General features: G+C 42.3%; 1 protein-coding gene across 1 annotated transcript in view; it reads left to right on the top strand.

The window, feature by feature from the left end:
• itgb5 (integrin, beta 5) overlaps positions 1 to 11,377 on the top strand; it is a 38,389-nt gene extending 27,012 nt beyond the window's left edge. The window contains exons 12-16 of the mRNA XM_061691712.1: positions 4,612 to 4,834; positions 5,053 to 5,153; positions 7,287 to 7,406; positions 8,588 to 8,754; positions 9,973 to 11,377. Coding sequence (XP_061547696.1) covers positions 4,612 to 4,834; positions 5,053 to 5,153; positions 7,287 to 7,406; positions 8,588 to 8,754; positions 9,973 to 10,062 — 701 coding nt within the window. The 3' untranslated portion in view covers positions 10,063 to 11,377. The remainder of the gene's footprint in view (positions 1 to 4,611; positions 4,835 to 5,052; positions 5,154 to 7,286; positions 7,407 to 8,587; positions 8,755 to 9,972) is intronic.
• The last annotated feature ends 3,151 nt before the right edge of the window (positions 11,378 to 14,528 follow it).

Raw genomic sequence — 14,528 nt, 5'->3', positions numbered from 1 at the left:
TGGAGGGGCACACCTAGTGACCTAGTTACTCCCTCAAAACTTTCCATTGGAAGTGCTTATGAAAGGACACTTAATAGCACATTAGTTTGTTATTACAGGAGGTTTAGGATTAAACTTTAAATATTTTCCCTTTACTGGGGAAAGTTATCACTTCGGAAGTCTCTTGACTAAAATACCAGGTCTAAAACATTGAACCATAAGCTATACTGCATTTTCTTTAGAGTGATAGAAGTATCCTCCTGCAGTTCTTATCTTGACATACAAAGGGGACATAGTGAAGTAGAGCGGCTCCTCAGTACAGTATGGAGTGTTGAATTTGCTGGTTTCTGATGTAATATCAGTGGTAGTTAACACCCAAGGCTCACTGCCCAGACCCCTGTTTTAACTGTCCCTGACGTCACCACACATCTAATTATCTGAATGCGCAAAGTCGCACCAGCTGCGTTAGCACACTATAGGGACACACGGTATCCGAACACGTTATTCCACATCAGAGAGCTCTGTCAGAAAGGTACATGCGAATAGATGTCAGCTCTACCATTAAGCTTTTTTCCTGGTAGGCAGTGTCAAAGGAGCATAGGTTATTTGGAAGAGTTCAGTTGTGTTGTTCAGAGATGATTCTGTACAGAGACCGGACTTCCTTCTACTTTCACGAAGCTGACGAGTGATCCGACTTGCAAGTAAAATTGTGAAAGTTCTATGGAATAAGTGTTTTGAGGTTTGGCAAAGTATTACATCTTTTAGTTAAGTGAAGTCAAATCCAGGTCTCCAGAGCCTGTGCTCAGGACTACAAACATCTAAATGTGACTGGCAGTAAGTTGTCTGACTAATTTCTTTCTTCAGAATTCATCACAAAGCCACAAAGTTATTTACATGTGGATTCTGTTTTGATTTTTTACTTTGCGTAATGTGATGCTATCTGATCTGTTCTTGCATGTTTATTTATACATTTTCCGCAAATAGTGGCCAGGGGTGCAAGAACAAAATTGAAAAGACTATTAGGGAGAAATGCTGGAAAACTGACTGGAATGAAACAAGTCCAGTCTGTAGCCACTGGCGGAAGCGAGCCTGCCTCCAAGTCCATCCATCCCTTTCTAAAGCTAGATTTACTTTGTTCGCAGCGGCAACGGCTGCCCCGTTTCAGGACCATCCCATTTTGTCCACGGTAGCCTGAAAACGGGCTGCTAAGGCCGCCACAAAGGTAGCTTAAGAATACAATGGTTGCTATTGCGTTCACGCCTTTTTATACCGTGGGCTCAGATATGCTCCGTAGCTGGCTAGCTGCCCGTCAACCATGTTTTATCCATAGAAAGCCTTTTCAGGAAGTGAAAAACGTGTCAGGCCTTGATGCCTAGTCTGGGGGCGTCCGACGTACTGGCATCTGTGGTAGTGCGCGTGCCAAACCGTTAGTGTCTTTGAGCTTTCAGGGCACAGCAGCCCCCTCATGAACTTTCACCGCAAGTGCATCGACCTTGAGAAAACTTAGAAAGGCCAAACAAAACTTGAATATGGAGACAAAAATGGCCAAAATTCCACTACATTTCAGGCAAACTGGGCTGCGGTGGCCACCGGGAACATAGTGTTGACAAAGCTTCAGCAATCGCACTAAATGAATACAGTCTTTGTAAGGGGCAAATACTGTATTGTCTAGTAACTTTTCACTGATAACAGCCTCCCTCTGTCAAGGACCCCTCTCGTTGTGGGAGGGCACATGGCGAGACCAATCAGTGTTTCAACAAGGCCCCCGCAAAACATTGCCTGCACCTGAACTGGATTAGTTCCAGACTAGCTCAGTAGTGAATAAGTGTGGTGCCAAAAAGAAGACTGTGATGAAACGATGTTGGGCCTCATTCACTAATAAATGTGTAGAAATGTTGCTTACTCTGTGCACCAGTTGAGCGTATATGCAAAAACACAGTCGGATTCATGGCACATGCATACTGGCCAATTTTCTTCTCACTACTGCATATGTTAGTGAATTTAGAATTCGTCCAACGAGCTGCAATCTGCTATTTCCGCATAAAATCTACATAGATGCGAGGAGGTTAAGTTGTGAGAGAGAGCCCAAAAACCTTTATAACTTTCTTAATCTATTTTCCTCTTTCCTACTTTCAAAAGGTCGGTAGCATCGGAAAGCTTGCTGAACACATAAACGGAAAACGGAATAATGATGTTATTTCTCCAGTGGAACATCGATTTCGCAGACTGGTCTTCCATGAAATCCGATTGTCCGTTAAATTGAAGCAGTTTTTTGTGGGCAAAAAACACCAGCACAGCACAAAATTATTGTAGAACCCCAATTCCAATGAAGTTGGGATGTTGTGTTAAACAGAAATAAAAACGGAATACAATGATTTGCAAATCATGTTCAACCTATATTTAATTGAATACACTACAAAGTCAAGGTATTTAATGTTCAAACTGGTAAACGTTATTGTTTTTAGCAAATAATCATTAACTGAGAATTTTATGGCTGCAACACGTTCCAAAAAGGCTGGGACAGGTGGCAAAAAAGGCTGAGAAAGTTGAAGAATGCTCATCAAACTCATGTTTGGAACATCCCACAGGTGAACAGGCTAATTGGGAACAGGAGGGTGCCATGATTGGGTATAAAAGGAGCTTCCCTGAATTGCTCAGTCATTCACAAGCAAAGATGGGGCGAGGTTCACCTCTTTGTGAACAAGTGCGTGAGAAAATAGTCGTCATTGTCAACATCTTTTTCATGGACGCCCCTGCTTATTTCAGAAAGACAATGCCAAACCACATTTTACACGTGATACAACAGCGTGGCTTTGTCGTAAAAGAGTGCGGGTACTAGACTGGCCTGCCTGCAGTCCAGACCTGTCTCCCATTGAAAATGTGTGGCGCATTATGAAAATACGACAACGGAGACCCCGGACTGTTGAACAGCTGAAGCTGTACATCAAGCAAGAATGGGAAAGAATTCCACCTACAAAGCTTCAACAATTAGTGTCATCACTTCCCAAACGTTTATTGAATGTTGTTAAAAGAAAAGGTGATGTACCACAGTGGGAAACATGACCCTGTCCCAGCTTTTTTTGGAACGTGTTGCAGCCATAAAACTTTAAGTTAATGATTATTTTCTAAAAAACAAGAAAGTTTATCAGCTTGAACATTAAATATCTTGTCTTTAGAGTGTATTCAATTAAATATAGGTTGAACATGATTTGCAAATCATTGTGTTCTCTTTTTATTTCTGTTTAACACAACGTCCCAACTTCATTGGAATTGGGGTTGTAAATAAATATATATTTTAAAAAGTTTTAAAATGTATCCAAACTTACCTAATTGGATAAAATGGGTCATTTTGAGTTTCAAATGGACACTATTTTCTGTCCGTTAAATTCGAAGTCCGGTAAATCAGGGTCCGTTAAATCTAGGTTCCACTTAATTAATTATGAAGTTAAATTATAGATCCTGGCACTCAAAACATGCATAGAAAAAAAAGTAAGAGCCGAGAATACTGCATAACTTGTTAAAATACATAGCAAGGAATAAATATAGCACAGGAAAGAGGCATTTGTTGTTGATAAAATATTTTTTTTTGTCCTGTTCGACTGTTAGGTCAAGCAGAAAGGACGACCTGTATATCCCTTTTATGCCGGAACAGTTTTACTGTGTCACAGTGGACTTTATTTTAGTATTTTTGATGGATATTTGAGAACCAGTTGATCAGTCGAACAGGACAAGGTTTCTCGGGGGGAGTGGGGGGAAAAAAAGACAACAAAAGCCAAAGCACTAACTGTAAACAACATGAGGAAAGTAAATCATTATATACCTAGAACAATGAATGCCACATTAGATATGAGAGTTGTATGGGGAAGTAGTGCTACAAACTGTGAGGGAAGAACAGGACAAGATAGAACAGGACAATGACAGGAGGGGAAGCAGGCAGGACAAGGGTCGTGAACCCGGCTGTGCAACTGAAGTGTGGTGGGAGTGGCTATGTAAATTATAAACTTCTACAGCGAATGAGGCCAAATGTTTGTTGTGAAAGATTTACGAGAAGTCCTTTTGTGGAAATCCCGGTAGCTGCATCAAAATCCTCTGGAAAAACTTCCAATGTATAGTGTATTTTTGAGGTGCAGTTTGCCAACCATTGTTATGGGGGGGGGGGGGCAGCTATCACTGTCAGCCTTCCTTTGTTGTTCATGCCGCTGTTGGGCCCTGTAAAACCCACCTTTCTCCCGAGTTTTTCCATTGTCGTCATTCTGTATAAATAACACTGACACAGAATGGGGGGACGAAGTGGATCCAGCAATTTTCCGGCACCACCGATTTTCAGGCCAATAAATGATGCGCCCATTTTGTAGGATCACTGTGTGAAAGAGTCTTGTGTTGTCATGTTGAATCTTCCACTTGGGATTCCAACCCGAATCCTTTTTTCATGTCACTCCAGAGGTTCTTGCGGGTCAGTTGTTGAGCATCGTTAGGATCCAGGCCAAGTCACTGGCTTTTCCACGCGTGCCAGATTAAAGGATAGCCGCAATGTTTCTTTGACGTCTTTGCCTAACGAGTTCATACAGGTCAGGTTTACTCAGAAATAAGTTGGGCTTGAAGTGCTAACTTCTTCTTCACTCTCCTCGACAGGCCACGGCGAGTGCCACTGCGGCGAGTGCAAGTGCCACGCGGGCTACATCGGGGACAACTGCAACTGCTCCACGGAAACGGCGTCGTGCATCGCTGACAATGGGCAGATGTGCAGCGGGCGCGGCAACTGCGTGTGCGGACGCTGCCAGTGCACGCACCCTGGCGCCTTCGGCGACACGTGCGAAAAGTGCCCCACCTGCCCGGACGCCTGCGATACCAAAAGGTACGAAACAGGAACGCTACGGTACGTAGGTGAGATCTAAAATGGTTGAAGTTGATTTGGTCGTATCAGTTAATGTACTGGAATCTGCCTCCGGTGTGTTCAAGCAGTTTGACAGCAGCCCTAAACCACACCAGAAATAACAAACATAACTTTCGAAGAGTGGGCATTTTTCTTTTCCATTAAACGGCTCCCTCCTCCATGTCTTCCTCCTCCTGTAGAGAATGCATTGAGTGCCGGCTTTTCAACTCGGGAAAGATCTCAGACAACCAGACTTGCCAGCGTCTGTGCAAGGATAAAATCATCACAGTGGAGACACTCAGTAAGTAAACACTGTCCACGAGCGCGTGCGCGCGCACACACCCACAGCTGTATTCACATCTGTGCCAGGATTCTTCTTGGCCTCAAAGACCTTGCGGACTGTCATTATTTTAGAGAGCTGCTTGAAGCGTCAGTGGGTGACACACTTCTGCTGCTTAAATCAAAAACACTTCCAAGTCCGTGCATATTGAGAACAATCATAAGTTCGATGTTGGTACATTTACAGAACAACTTGGCCTCACCCGTGTGTGACATCATGGAAGAGTTGAAGTAAAGTTCTTCCAAAATGTGATCCAGCCGCATAGCTACACTCAGATGTCACACTTCTTTAATTCAGACTCCTCCCGTGTGGAAGCACTGATTTAACACTGTTTTTCCTCAAATAGTGCCATCCGCTCCCTTTCGCTTGTATTCTGCCGGAATGAATGACCGAGTGTACACTTTAACAAATAAATACCTCACCTCAAATAGAAACCTATGATTTTGCCCCAAGTAACTGCAGTTAGGTTATTGTAAGGACAGTACATTGACAATATTTCCTGAAGTATTGTAGGCTCCGTTCTAATTGATGCTGCCCTAATTAATCTCAGTGCAGACCTCCTATATTTAAGATTGAAACGTATTAATACCAAATTTCCTCAGGTAGCTGTATTAATGCCACAGTTTATGGCTGGGTGCATCATCCACCTCAACAACTAAATGTCTCACCTTAAATAGACACTAGTTTCCCCCCAAGTAACTACTAGGCGATTGTGGCTGTTATTTTTACTCTACCTTAGTTCCTCAAATAGTGCGCTCACCTCTAATAGATGTCGTGCCCCAAATGATCACAAGATGGTCCTCCTTTATTTAAGCACTTTGAGTATAGTTATACGTTCTTTGCTCAAATAATGGCCGAATTGAGACCTTGTTCGCAGGTGGTCCTCTTGTATTTAAGAACTCTTGTACTGTGTTTCCTACTGAAATAAATATGCACAACCTCAAATAGACACATCTATCCCCCAAAATAACAGTGCTAGGTGGCTGTAATTATCTTTACTAAATAGCCACTTTCACAGTTTGTAATGCACCCTTACACAAGCCTTTGTGCAAATAGATGCCTGGTAGCCTCTGCATTTGAGTAAATAACCCCCCCCCCCACTGTTAAGTGCAACATAATTCGGCCCAGGTGGCAGATGTCTGCGTGCGTGATGTCGCTGTTGAATCTATTTTCGGAGCGCTGCGTGTTGGCCCAATTCTGACGTGATTCATAGCATTCCTCGCTCGTCGGATCAGCCCTAATAGACTCCATATGTACATTCCACATACAACCAGAGGAGGGAGGGCTTTGTGGTCTGATCCCCTCTACCTTCTTCGCACACACACACACACACACACACACACAAACACACACACACGTGCACGCACACAGAGACCAGTGAACATTGAGTCAAAATGGGACAACGTGAGACCATATGATTTTTCCCTCCATGCTGGATTGTTTATGTGATACACTACTGTCAGTCCAGGCGTGTGAGCTGTCTGTCCTCTTTTATACTGAAATAATTACTTTATACCAACAATCTAATGAGATCCAATATAAAAACTGCGTTAAAAATTCTTTTTAAAAACGAGCGCAGACCACTTTCTGGGTTTTTCGGGCGTATCAATTTTCTGAGCCGCTTCTCCTCACTAGGGTCGCGGGCGTGCTGGACCCTTTCCCAGCTATCATCTATGAACATTTTCTTTATAAAATTACATTTTTTACCCTAAAGAACAAACTGCAAACACCATATGCAGGCAGCACAGCGCCCTAGTGGTTAGATCTTCTGCCTCACAGTTCTGAGATTCTGGGTTCCAATCGCAGCTCCCCCTTCGGTGTGGAGTTTGCATGTTTGCATGTTGGATACTCCGGTTTCCTTCCACATTCCAAAAACATGCATGTTCGGTTCGTTGGTACTCCCATAGGTTTGAATGTGAGTGTGAATGTTTTTGTCTGTGTGCCCTGCAGTTCGAAGGCAACCAGTCAAAGGTTTCTGTTTTGTTTCTTTTACAAGGACCTGAATTATATCCTCTTATCAGATTGTGTGTGATTGAGTGTACCTAATGGTGTGTCCATTGGGTGGGTGTTTTTTTTTTTTTTTTTTCCTTCTAGAAACTGACGTGCCGGGTGCCGTGCTGTGCCTCTACAAGACGGACAACGACTGCGTGATGAAGTTCACGTACTCTGAGCACGCCAGTGGACTGTCTGTTCTCACCGCCCTGACGGAATCGGGTGAGTTTCTGCTTGCTTTTCACTTCCCAACATGACTGACACACACACTTTGTAGAAGTAAACAACTTGAGAACTTCTCCACTTGGGTGAGGGGTCCAGTTCATACGTCTACAGTCCAAGGGTGTCAACCTCATTTTTGTTGCGGGCCAAATCGTAGTTATGGTTTCCCTTAGAGCTCTGTTATGACTGTGAACCCATATAAATGTATGATCACTTCTTCTTCAGTTTATATACACAAAAAAAAGGATGGATAACTACTTTTGAAATCAGAAGCCAGTAACAAGTTGTATGTTCAACTATTATTCAGTTTATTTTGAAAGGAGGATTGGTAGGAAAAACGCTTCCAATTTCTCAACATTATTCGAAGTGAAGACAATTTACCATTTTTAGCAAGAAACATGAAGTCGACACACATGATTTGCTTTCGCGGGCCACGTAAAATAATGTGGTGGGCCAGATCTGGCCCACACGCTTTGAGTTTGACACCTATGTTATTCACAACCTTAAATTTCACAGATGCATAAATGATTTGTTGCAACTGCATCAGTACAGCAATTATTTTTTTCAATTTCCTCTGTTGCAATACATCATTTTGTTAATTTATATCCTATCCTGCAAAGTGCTTGCATTTTGTCTCCAAATTCTATGGATTCTTCTTCTTTTTTTTTTTTTAGAAATAGAATAAATACAGTTTCTATACAATAATTGTGTTAATTATGAATATATCCGGGGACCGAACCATGACACAAATGGTGAAAATCCAGGAGTAAGTAATGTCACCCCCAAAAGGTTTATAATTGCCTCTACATGCCACAAGTTAGGGGCAAAGCACTATTTTTGTCCAAATGAAGCTTCTCAATTCATTTCAACAAAGTTCCTGGCACCAAGATGCCACATTATTGCGCCAAGTACCGGTATTACTTTCATTGCTTTGACATGTACACAAATATGACAAGGGGTGAGTTGTTCAATGAAGAATGGAGGATAGGTTCCAAAATAAATGCAAATTGGTAAATTTGCGAATGCCAAACCACGACTATGCGGTAGTTCACTGTCATCTAGTATTGTCTAAACGAACTGCATGAGAAAGAAATTAATTATCAAAACGTCAAAATGATTAGGATTCACGAGTTATTGTTTTGTCTAAAAAGCTCCAACTCGCGTGTTTTCCCCTTCGTCAGAATGTGGCGGTGGTCCGGACGCCCTCATGGTCCTGCTGGCGGTGGTGGGCAGCATCCTGCTGGTGGGCGTGGTGCTACTCGGCGTCTGGAAGTTGGTCATCACCATCCACGACCGCCAGGAGTTCTCGCGCTTCCAGAACGCTCGCTCGCGTGCACGATACGAGATGGTAGGCGAGACCCCTATCATACTATCACCCGGGTAGTTTCCTCAGGTTGTGACCCAACTGCTTGTGTCTGGTTGTATGTGTTTGTTTGGTTGTGCCTGATTGCTTCTGTATGTGCCTGGTCATATGGTTGTGTCTTGTTCTTTCTGGTTTTCACTGGTTGTGGGATTGTATCTGGCTATATGGCTATAGGACCTCTGACTTCCCGCATGGACCTCTGACCAGCACGGAGCTCTGACTTCCATATCAGGCCTCTGTCCGGTTGAGTCTGGTTGTTTCTGGTTATGTGATTATGTTTGGTACTTTCGGGTTACGTCTGGGGGCGGCACAGTGATTGACTGGTTAGCACATCTGCCTCACAGTTCTGAGGACTGGGGTTCAAATCCCAGTTCCAATCCCATGCCTTGCCTGTGTGGAGTTTGCATGTTCTCCCCGTGCCTGCGTGGGTTTTCTCCGGGTACTCCGGTTTCCTCCCACATCCCAAAAACATGCGTCGTAGCTTAATTGAAGACTCTAAATTGCCCGTTGGTGTGAATGTGAGTGCGAATGGTTGTTTGTTTATATATGCCCTGCGATTGGCTGGCAACCAGTTCAGGGTGTACCCCGCCTCTATGTCTGGTTCTTTCTGGCTCTGTCTGGTTGTATGGTTGTATCTGGTTGTGCCTGGTTATTTCTGTTTGCCTGGCTTTGTCTTGCTCTTTCTGGTTTTGTTTAGTGCCTTCTGGTTGTGTTGTTGTGTCTGATTCTTTCTGGTTGTGTGGTTTCATGTGGTTGTGCCTGTCTTTTTTTTTTTTTAGGTTGTGTGTGTAAGGTACATTTTGTTTTTGTCGGGTTCTCTCTGGTAGTATCTGGCTCTGTCTGGTTGAATGGTTGTATCTGATTGTATCTGGTTCTGCTTGGTTCCTTCTGGTTGTGTCTGGTTATTCATGGGTGTGTGTGGTTGACTGTTTTTTCCTGGATCTTTATGGATGTGTTTCATTCCTTCTGCTTGTTTGGTTTTGTCTGGTTCTCTCTGGTTGTGTGGTTCTACCTAGTTATATCTGGTTGTGTGTGCCTGGTACTTTCTGTTTGTCTCTGGTTCTGTCTGGTTTTAATGTGGCTCTGTCTTGTTGTGGTTGTATCTGATTGTGCCTGGTCCTTTCTTATTGTGGTATGTAATTGTGTTTGATTCTTTCTGGGTGTGACTGATTCTTTGTGGTTATTTCTGGTTCCATCCCGCAGGCATCCAACCCGCTCTACAAGCAGCCTGTGTCGTCCAGTTTTGGGGAGACAGACGTGTTCGACAAGCCCTACAACGGAGGGGTCCACTAAGCCCTCGGCATGTGGGGCGGCAGGACCGGTCCAGCAAGTGGGACCCATATGGGGGGCATGGGGCCAATGCGGACTGAGGCCTCCCCCTACCTCAACAGGGACAGAGAAGTGAAAATAAATGACAAAAGAATTTTCCTGAAGAAGCTTCACGTCATCGCATTGATGAGCGAGGCATCAACAGCTGAACGTTAGCGACAAGCTAAGCTCGCTGCAGATCAGATTTGTATATTTTTTATGAATACTAAGAAATTGTCTTTGCCAGGCTTAACTATGCACCCAGCAGCTTTTTCTACACTAAATAAAATCACTTTCTTGAGAAGAAAGATCGGAGAACACTTTGGAAGCTGCAACCTCAATGTGCTTCTACTAACTTTTTACTGAAAAATGAAGTTATGCATTCATGTTGCATTGCTATTATTCCTTAACGAAACCGTAAACTGCAATTTTGGTCACTGAAGCTTTAGGCTTTTCCTTGATTTACCATTGTGGCCTTTTCCACAAAGATGACTTTCTTCTCCTTTCTGATTGGCTAAAATAACCTTGTGTTTTGGGTTTATAGTGCCACCCGGTGCTTTGGCATGCACATGACAGCCTGGTAATGCATTTTAATGTATTTTCGGACATGCAAGTGGGGTAAGATTTTGAACATACGCGTATATGTGCAGACATAGGTGACATTTGAGGGTATGTGTGATTGTGTGTGTGATAATGAGTAATTGCAGGTCAGTGTAGTCTCTGCCACCCTTAATGGTGGTCCATTTTTCAACAAAACAGTGTTCCTCCTTTTATTACACTGCCCTCGTTGCCCAATAATTTCAGCTGAAGTCAAAATCAAGCTAGTTTATTGCAAAACGAATTTGGTAGGCCTCAATGATGTAAAGGTCTTTAAAGTAAGAGGCCTTCAAACCAGAGCAGCAGCGAGATATCAGAGCAACAACGAAATCTAACACGGAATTGCGGTAACCAGTGCTAAAATGCAAATTCAGATCAATTACCCCCCCCCCAAAAAACAACAACAACTCAGAAATAGGCATTTCTCTGTACTAGGTTGGGAAGCACGAGCGCAAGACCACATCAAGATATTATGCCAATAATAATATCACAGTGCAGTGCTTATGTGACAATTCATATATTGGGTAAAGCGAAACAGTGCCAACTAACAGAAATTTGCGCATTATGCATTTGCAACAAATAATAAGTGACTACAGTACACCTTTAGTCTCAATGAAAATACAGTTGTCCACTTAATCTAGGGGTAAAACATTTATAAAAACAGTAATTGGATAGATTTGCCATCATAAATGTAAATGTGTGTTTTTTTTTTTTTTTTTTTTTTTTTTTTTTTTTTTTTTTTTTTTTTTTTTTTTTTTACATTTGTCAGACTGATGGTGTGGCTTGCTAAGGTTGGTGTATCAGTGCTGTGCAGTGAGCGATACCAATGTGATGTCAGCCGCCATTTATTTATTTATACAGAACCCAGCAATGGCAGGATATTTCAGTGACAGAGTCCACTTTCATGCAGTGACACTTTATCTTGCCAACAGATAATGTAGGTCTGGTGTGACGTATAAGGAGACTGCTATCTTCAGTGAGTGTCACCTAATAGAATAGTCTTTCACACTGTTTTACAGCTCTGGTGCTACTTCCGAATGCGGGGAAATACCAGCTTTTACAGACAGTTGGAAAAGGGTACTTTGTCCCACTTCTGGTGTCACAAACCGACCAGCAGGGCTTTTTTTCATATGGAAAAATAAAAAACTACTTCACCAGCATTTAAATGATTATTTCATAATCTCCAGAGTTGTATAATTAGCAATAACGTAACATTCGTTACTATGAAATTTAAGTAAACAAATTACACTTGCATCTTTAATAATAAACAATAAGTGTCAGGTACTTGCGCGCATCTGTGTTACTGGCATTAAGTGTAAGTATGGAGTGGGTATGATAGTTTCCTCTGCACAGTTTGTACTATAAGTGACAACGTAGTAGTAAAACATGCAGTTGCACAATCAGGACTGAAGCATGTTTGTGTGACTGCACAAAAACGACACAATAAATGAGCTTGTTTCACAAGAAAGCAGTGTGTTGTTTGTGCTGTTTAATTGGTGTGCAGTTGTGCGTGAGTGCTGTCATTTCCACTTCAGTAAGGAGAGGGAGAATGAATTCGTATTCATGTTTGCCCATATGTACCAAGGACTTTTATTACCACTTTCCATGCGCTTGAAACAAGTCCGTAACACCGGCTGATTGGAGCTATATGCAGGTAGCACGCACTATTTTTTTTTAAAATACCAAAGCCATTTAGTGTATAGCTAACCTTTCCTTAATTTTTAAAACCACAATCCCCTTTAACAAACCTGACAAACATGGCGCGCCCCCTAGCCAAGGCAACACACCCGCCATGTTTTTTTGTTTTTTTCAAAGCCCATTTTCTGTATAAGTACATTGATTTTACGTCAAACAAAAGCCTTTCCCTAATTTAAGTAATGCACCCTTCACGTCCCTTGACAGTACGATCCCAGGTAAAACATCTGCCAAAAACCTTTTTGACAAAAAACAATTAAGTGTAAAGGTAAATTGATTTAACGTCAGACCTTTTCCTAATTTTTTTAAGGCTTTCAACCCCTTTCAGGACCCCCAAAAGAGTTGCCGTACCCCTTATTGCAAGCAAAACATACACGCACAACCTCCAAAATGGTTTTAAACAAACCACGTTTAGCGTTGGCATTGAGAGGAGCCAGGTGAGGTGGCTTGGGCATCTGATTAGGATGCCTCCCTCCCTGGTGAGGTCTTCTGGGCACGTCCCACTGGGAGGAGACCCCGGGGACAACCCAGTACATGCTGGAGAGATTATGTCTCCTGGCTGGCCTGGGAACGCCTCGGGGTTTCCCTGTTTGTTTTCAAAAATGTATCCATTCTCAATACCACTTATCCTGTTCAGAGTCACGGGTGCCGCACCCTATCCCAGTTGAGTTCAGGCAAAAGGCGGACTACACTCTGAACTGGTCGCCAATCCCTCGCAGGGCACATATCGACGAGGTCAACCACTCGCACTCCCATTTACATCATCACTGAGTGGAAACTGAACCCACGCTGCCTGCACCGAGGTCAGGCGAATGTACCACTACACCTTCAGTGACTCAAAAATATATTTAGGTATGAATTTTATGTAATTTTTATGTGCACTACATTTGAATTGTTAATCATTATTTAAATATTGTTTTTGTTTTTCTATGTTTAAGTGCAGCATTAATGTTCACACTGTGCATAATGTTACAGTGGCTTACAATAATATTAAATGTACTTTTTAGGAATAAAACGTCTGTCTTGTTTTTGATGGCTTACTATGCTGTTGTATTTTAATGTCATGATGGTGGTACCTGGAGAGCTAAGTATTTTTTAGGTGGTACTTGGTGTGAAAAGTGTCTCTGTTAGGGTAAAGTATTTTTGCGACTTTAGAGGCATATTTTTCCTAAGGAATTTGGATTGATCTAGAGTAAGAATTTTTGGACTTCAATGGCGAGGTTCCACTGCATATAGAAAATGTAATTAATTAAAAATTATAACAGTATACAAAAATACAGTATTTTGGGAGCGCAGACATCATTACAAGGCATACGGTATCTGTCGAAAAAGACAAAGGGTTAAGTTATGAGCTGCCAACATTTTTTACTGTGTACGTCATTCAGCGGCGCGAAAAGAAAACATTGGCCTTGTTGACACGGCTGAAGGACAAAAAGATGCAGTTGTTCCCAAACAATCGGAAGAACAAGAGATAAGGTGAAATGAGGCGCCGATGGATTCATCAGCGTCATCCAAATAATCAGAGGAACGAATGAGGAATGAGATGAGTCAGCACTTTGAATCTCAAAGTTTGAATCCTAAATGCCCTGTTAGGTGTGACAGACAGAATGAAGACGATTGTCAATATTTGAATCCAGCGCACACCACGTCAAGATCAATTCTATCAATTAACATTAAGGACATGGCTATTTCCGACCATTTTTGTGTATTCTTTGAATTACAGATTCTTCCAAAAGTTCAGACAACCTATATGTCTATTAAGAAAAGGTACATAAATGAGTGTACCGCCACTAAGTTTAAGGAGACCATTGCTGTGCCAGAAACTGTGAATGCTGAGATAGTTGATGAACTTTTGGATAATTTCACCTGTAAAATCTCAAATGTCATGAATGCTCTCGCTCCTATCAAAGCTAAGACAATCTTGAGGTGACCTAGAACACCGTGGAGGAGCACAATGATGGTAAAGACCTTTAAATCAAAGTGTAGGAAAGCAGAACGTAAGTGGCGAAAAACTGAACTCCAAATTGACTATGACCACTACAGACAAAGTCTTTGTAATTTTAACCAAAAGTTAGTCAGGGCTAGACAGCAACACTTTTCTGAAATCATCAGGAAAAACTTCAGCAATACTCGCACTCTGTTTGCTGTGGTTGACAAGC

Source organism: Phycodurus eques, chromosome 12, assembly GCF_024500275.1.
Source record: "Phycodurus eques isolate BA_2022a chromosome 12, UOR_Pequ_1.1, whole genome shotgun sequence".
NCBI lineage: Eukaryota > Metazoa > Chordata > Actinopteri > Syngnathiformes > Syngnathidae > Phycodurus > Phycodurus eques.
Note: the sequence above shows the minus strand (reverse complement) of the source record. Positions and strands in the feature narration are given on the sequence as shown.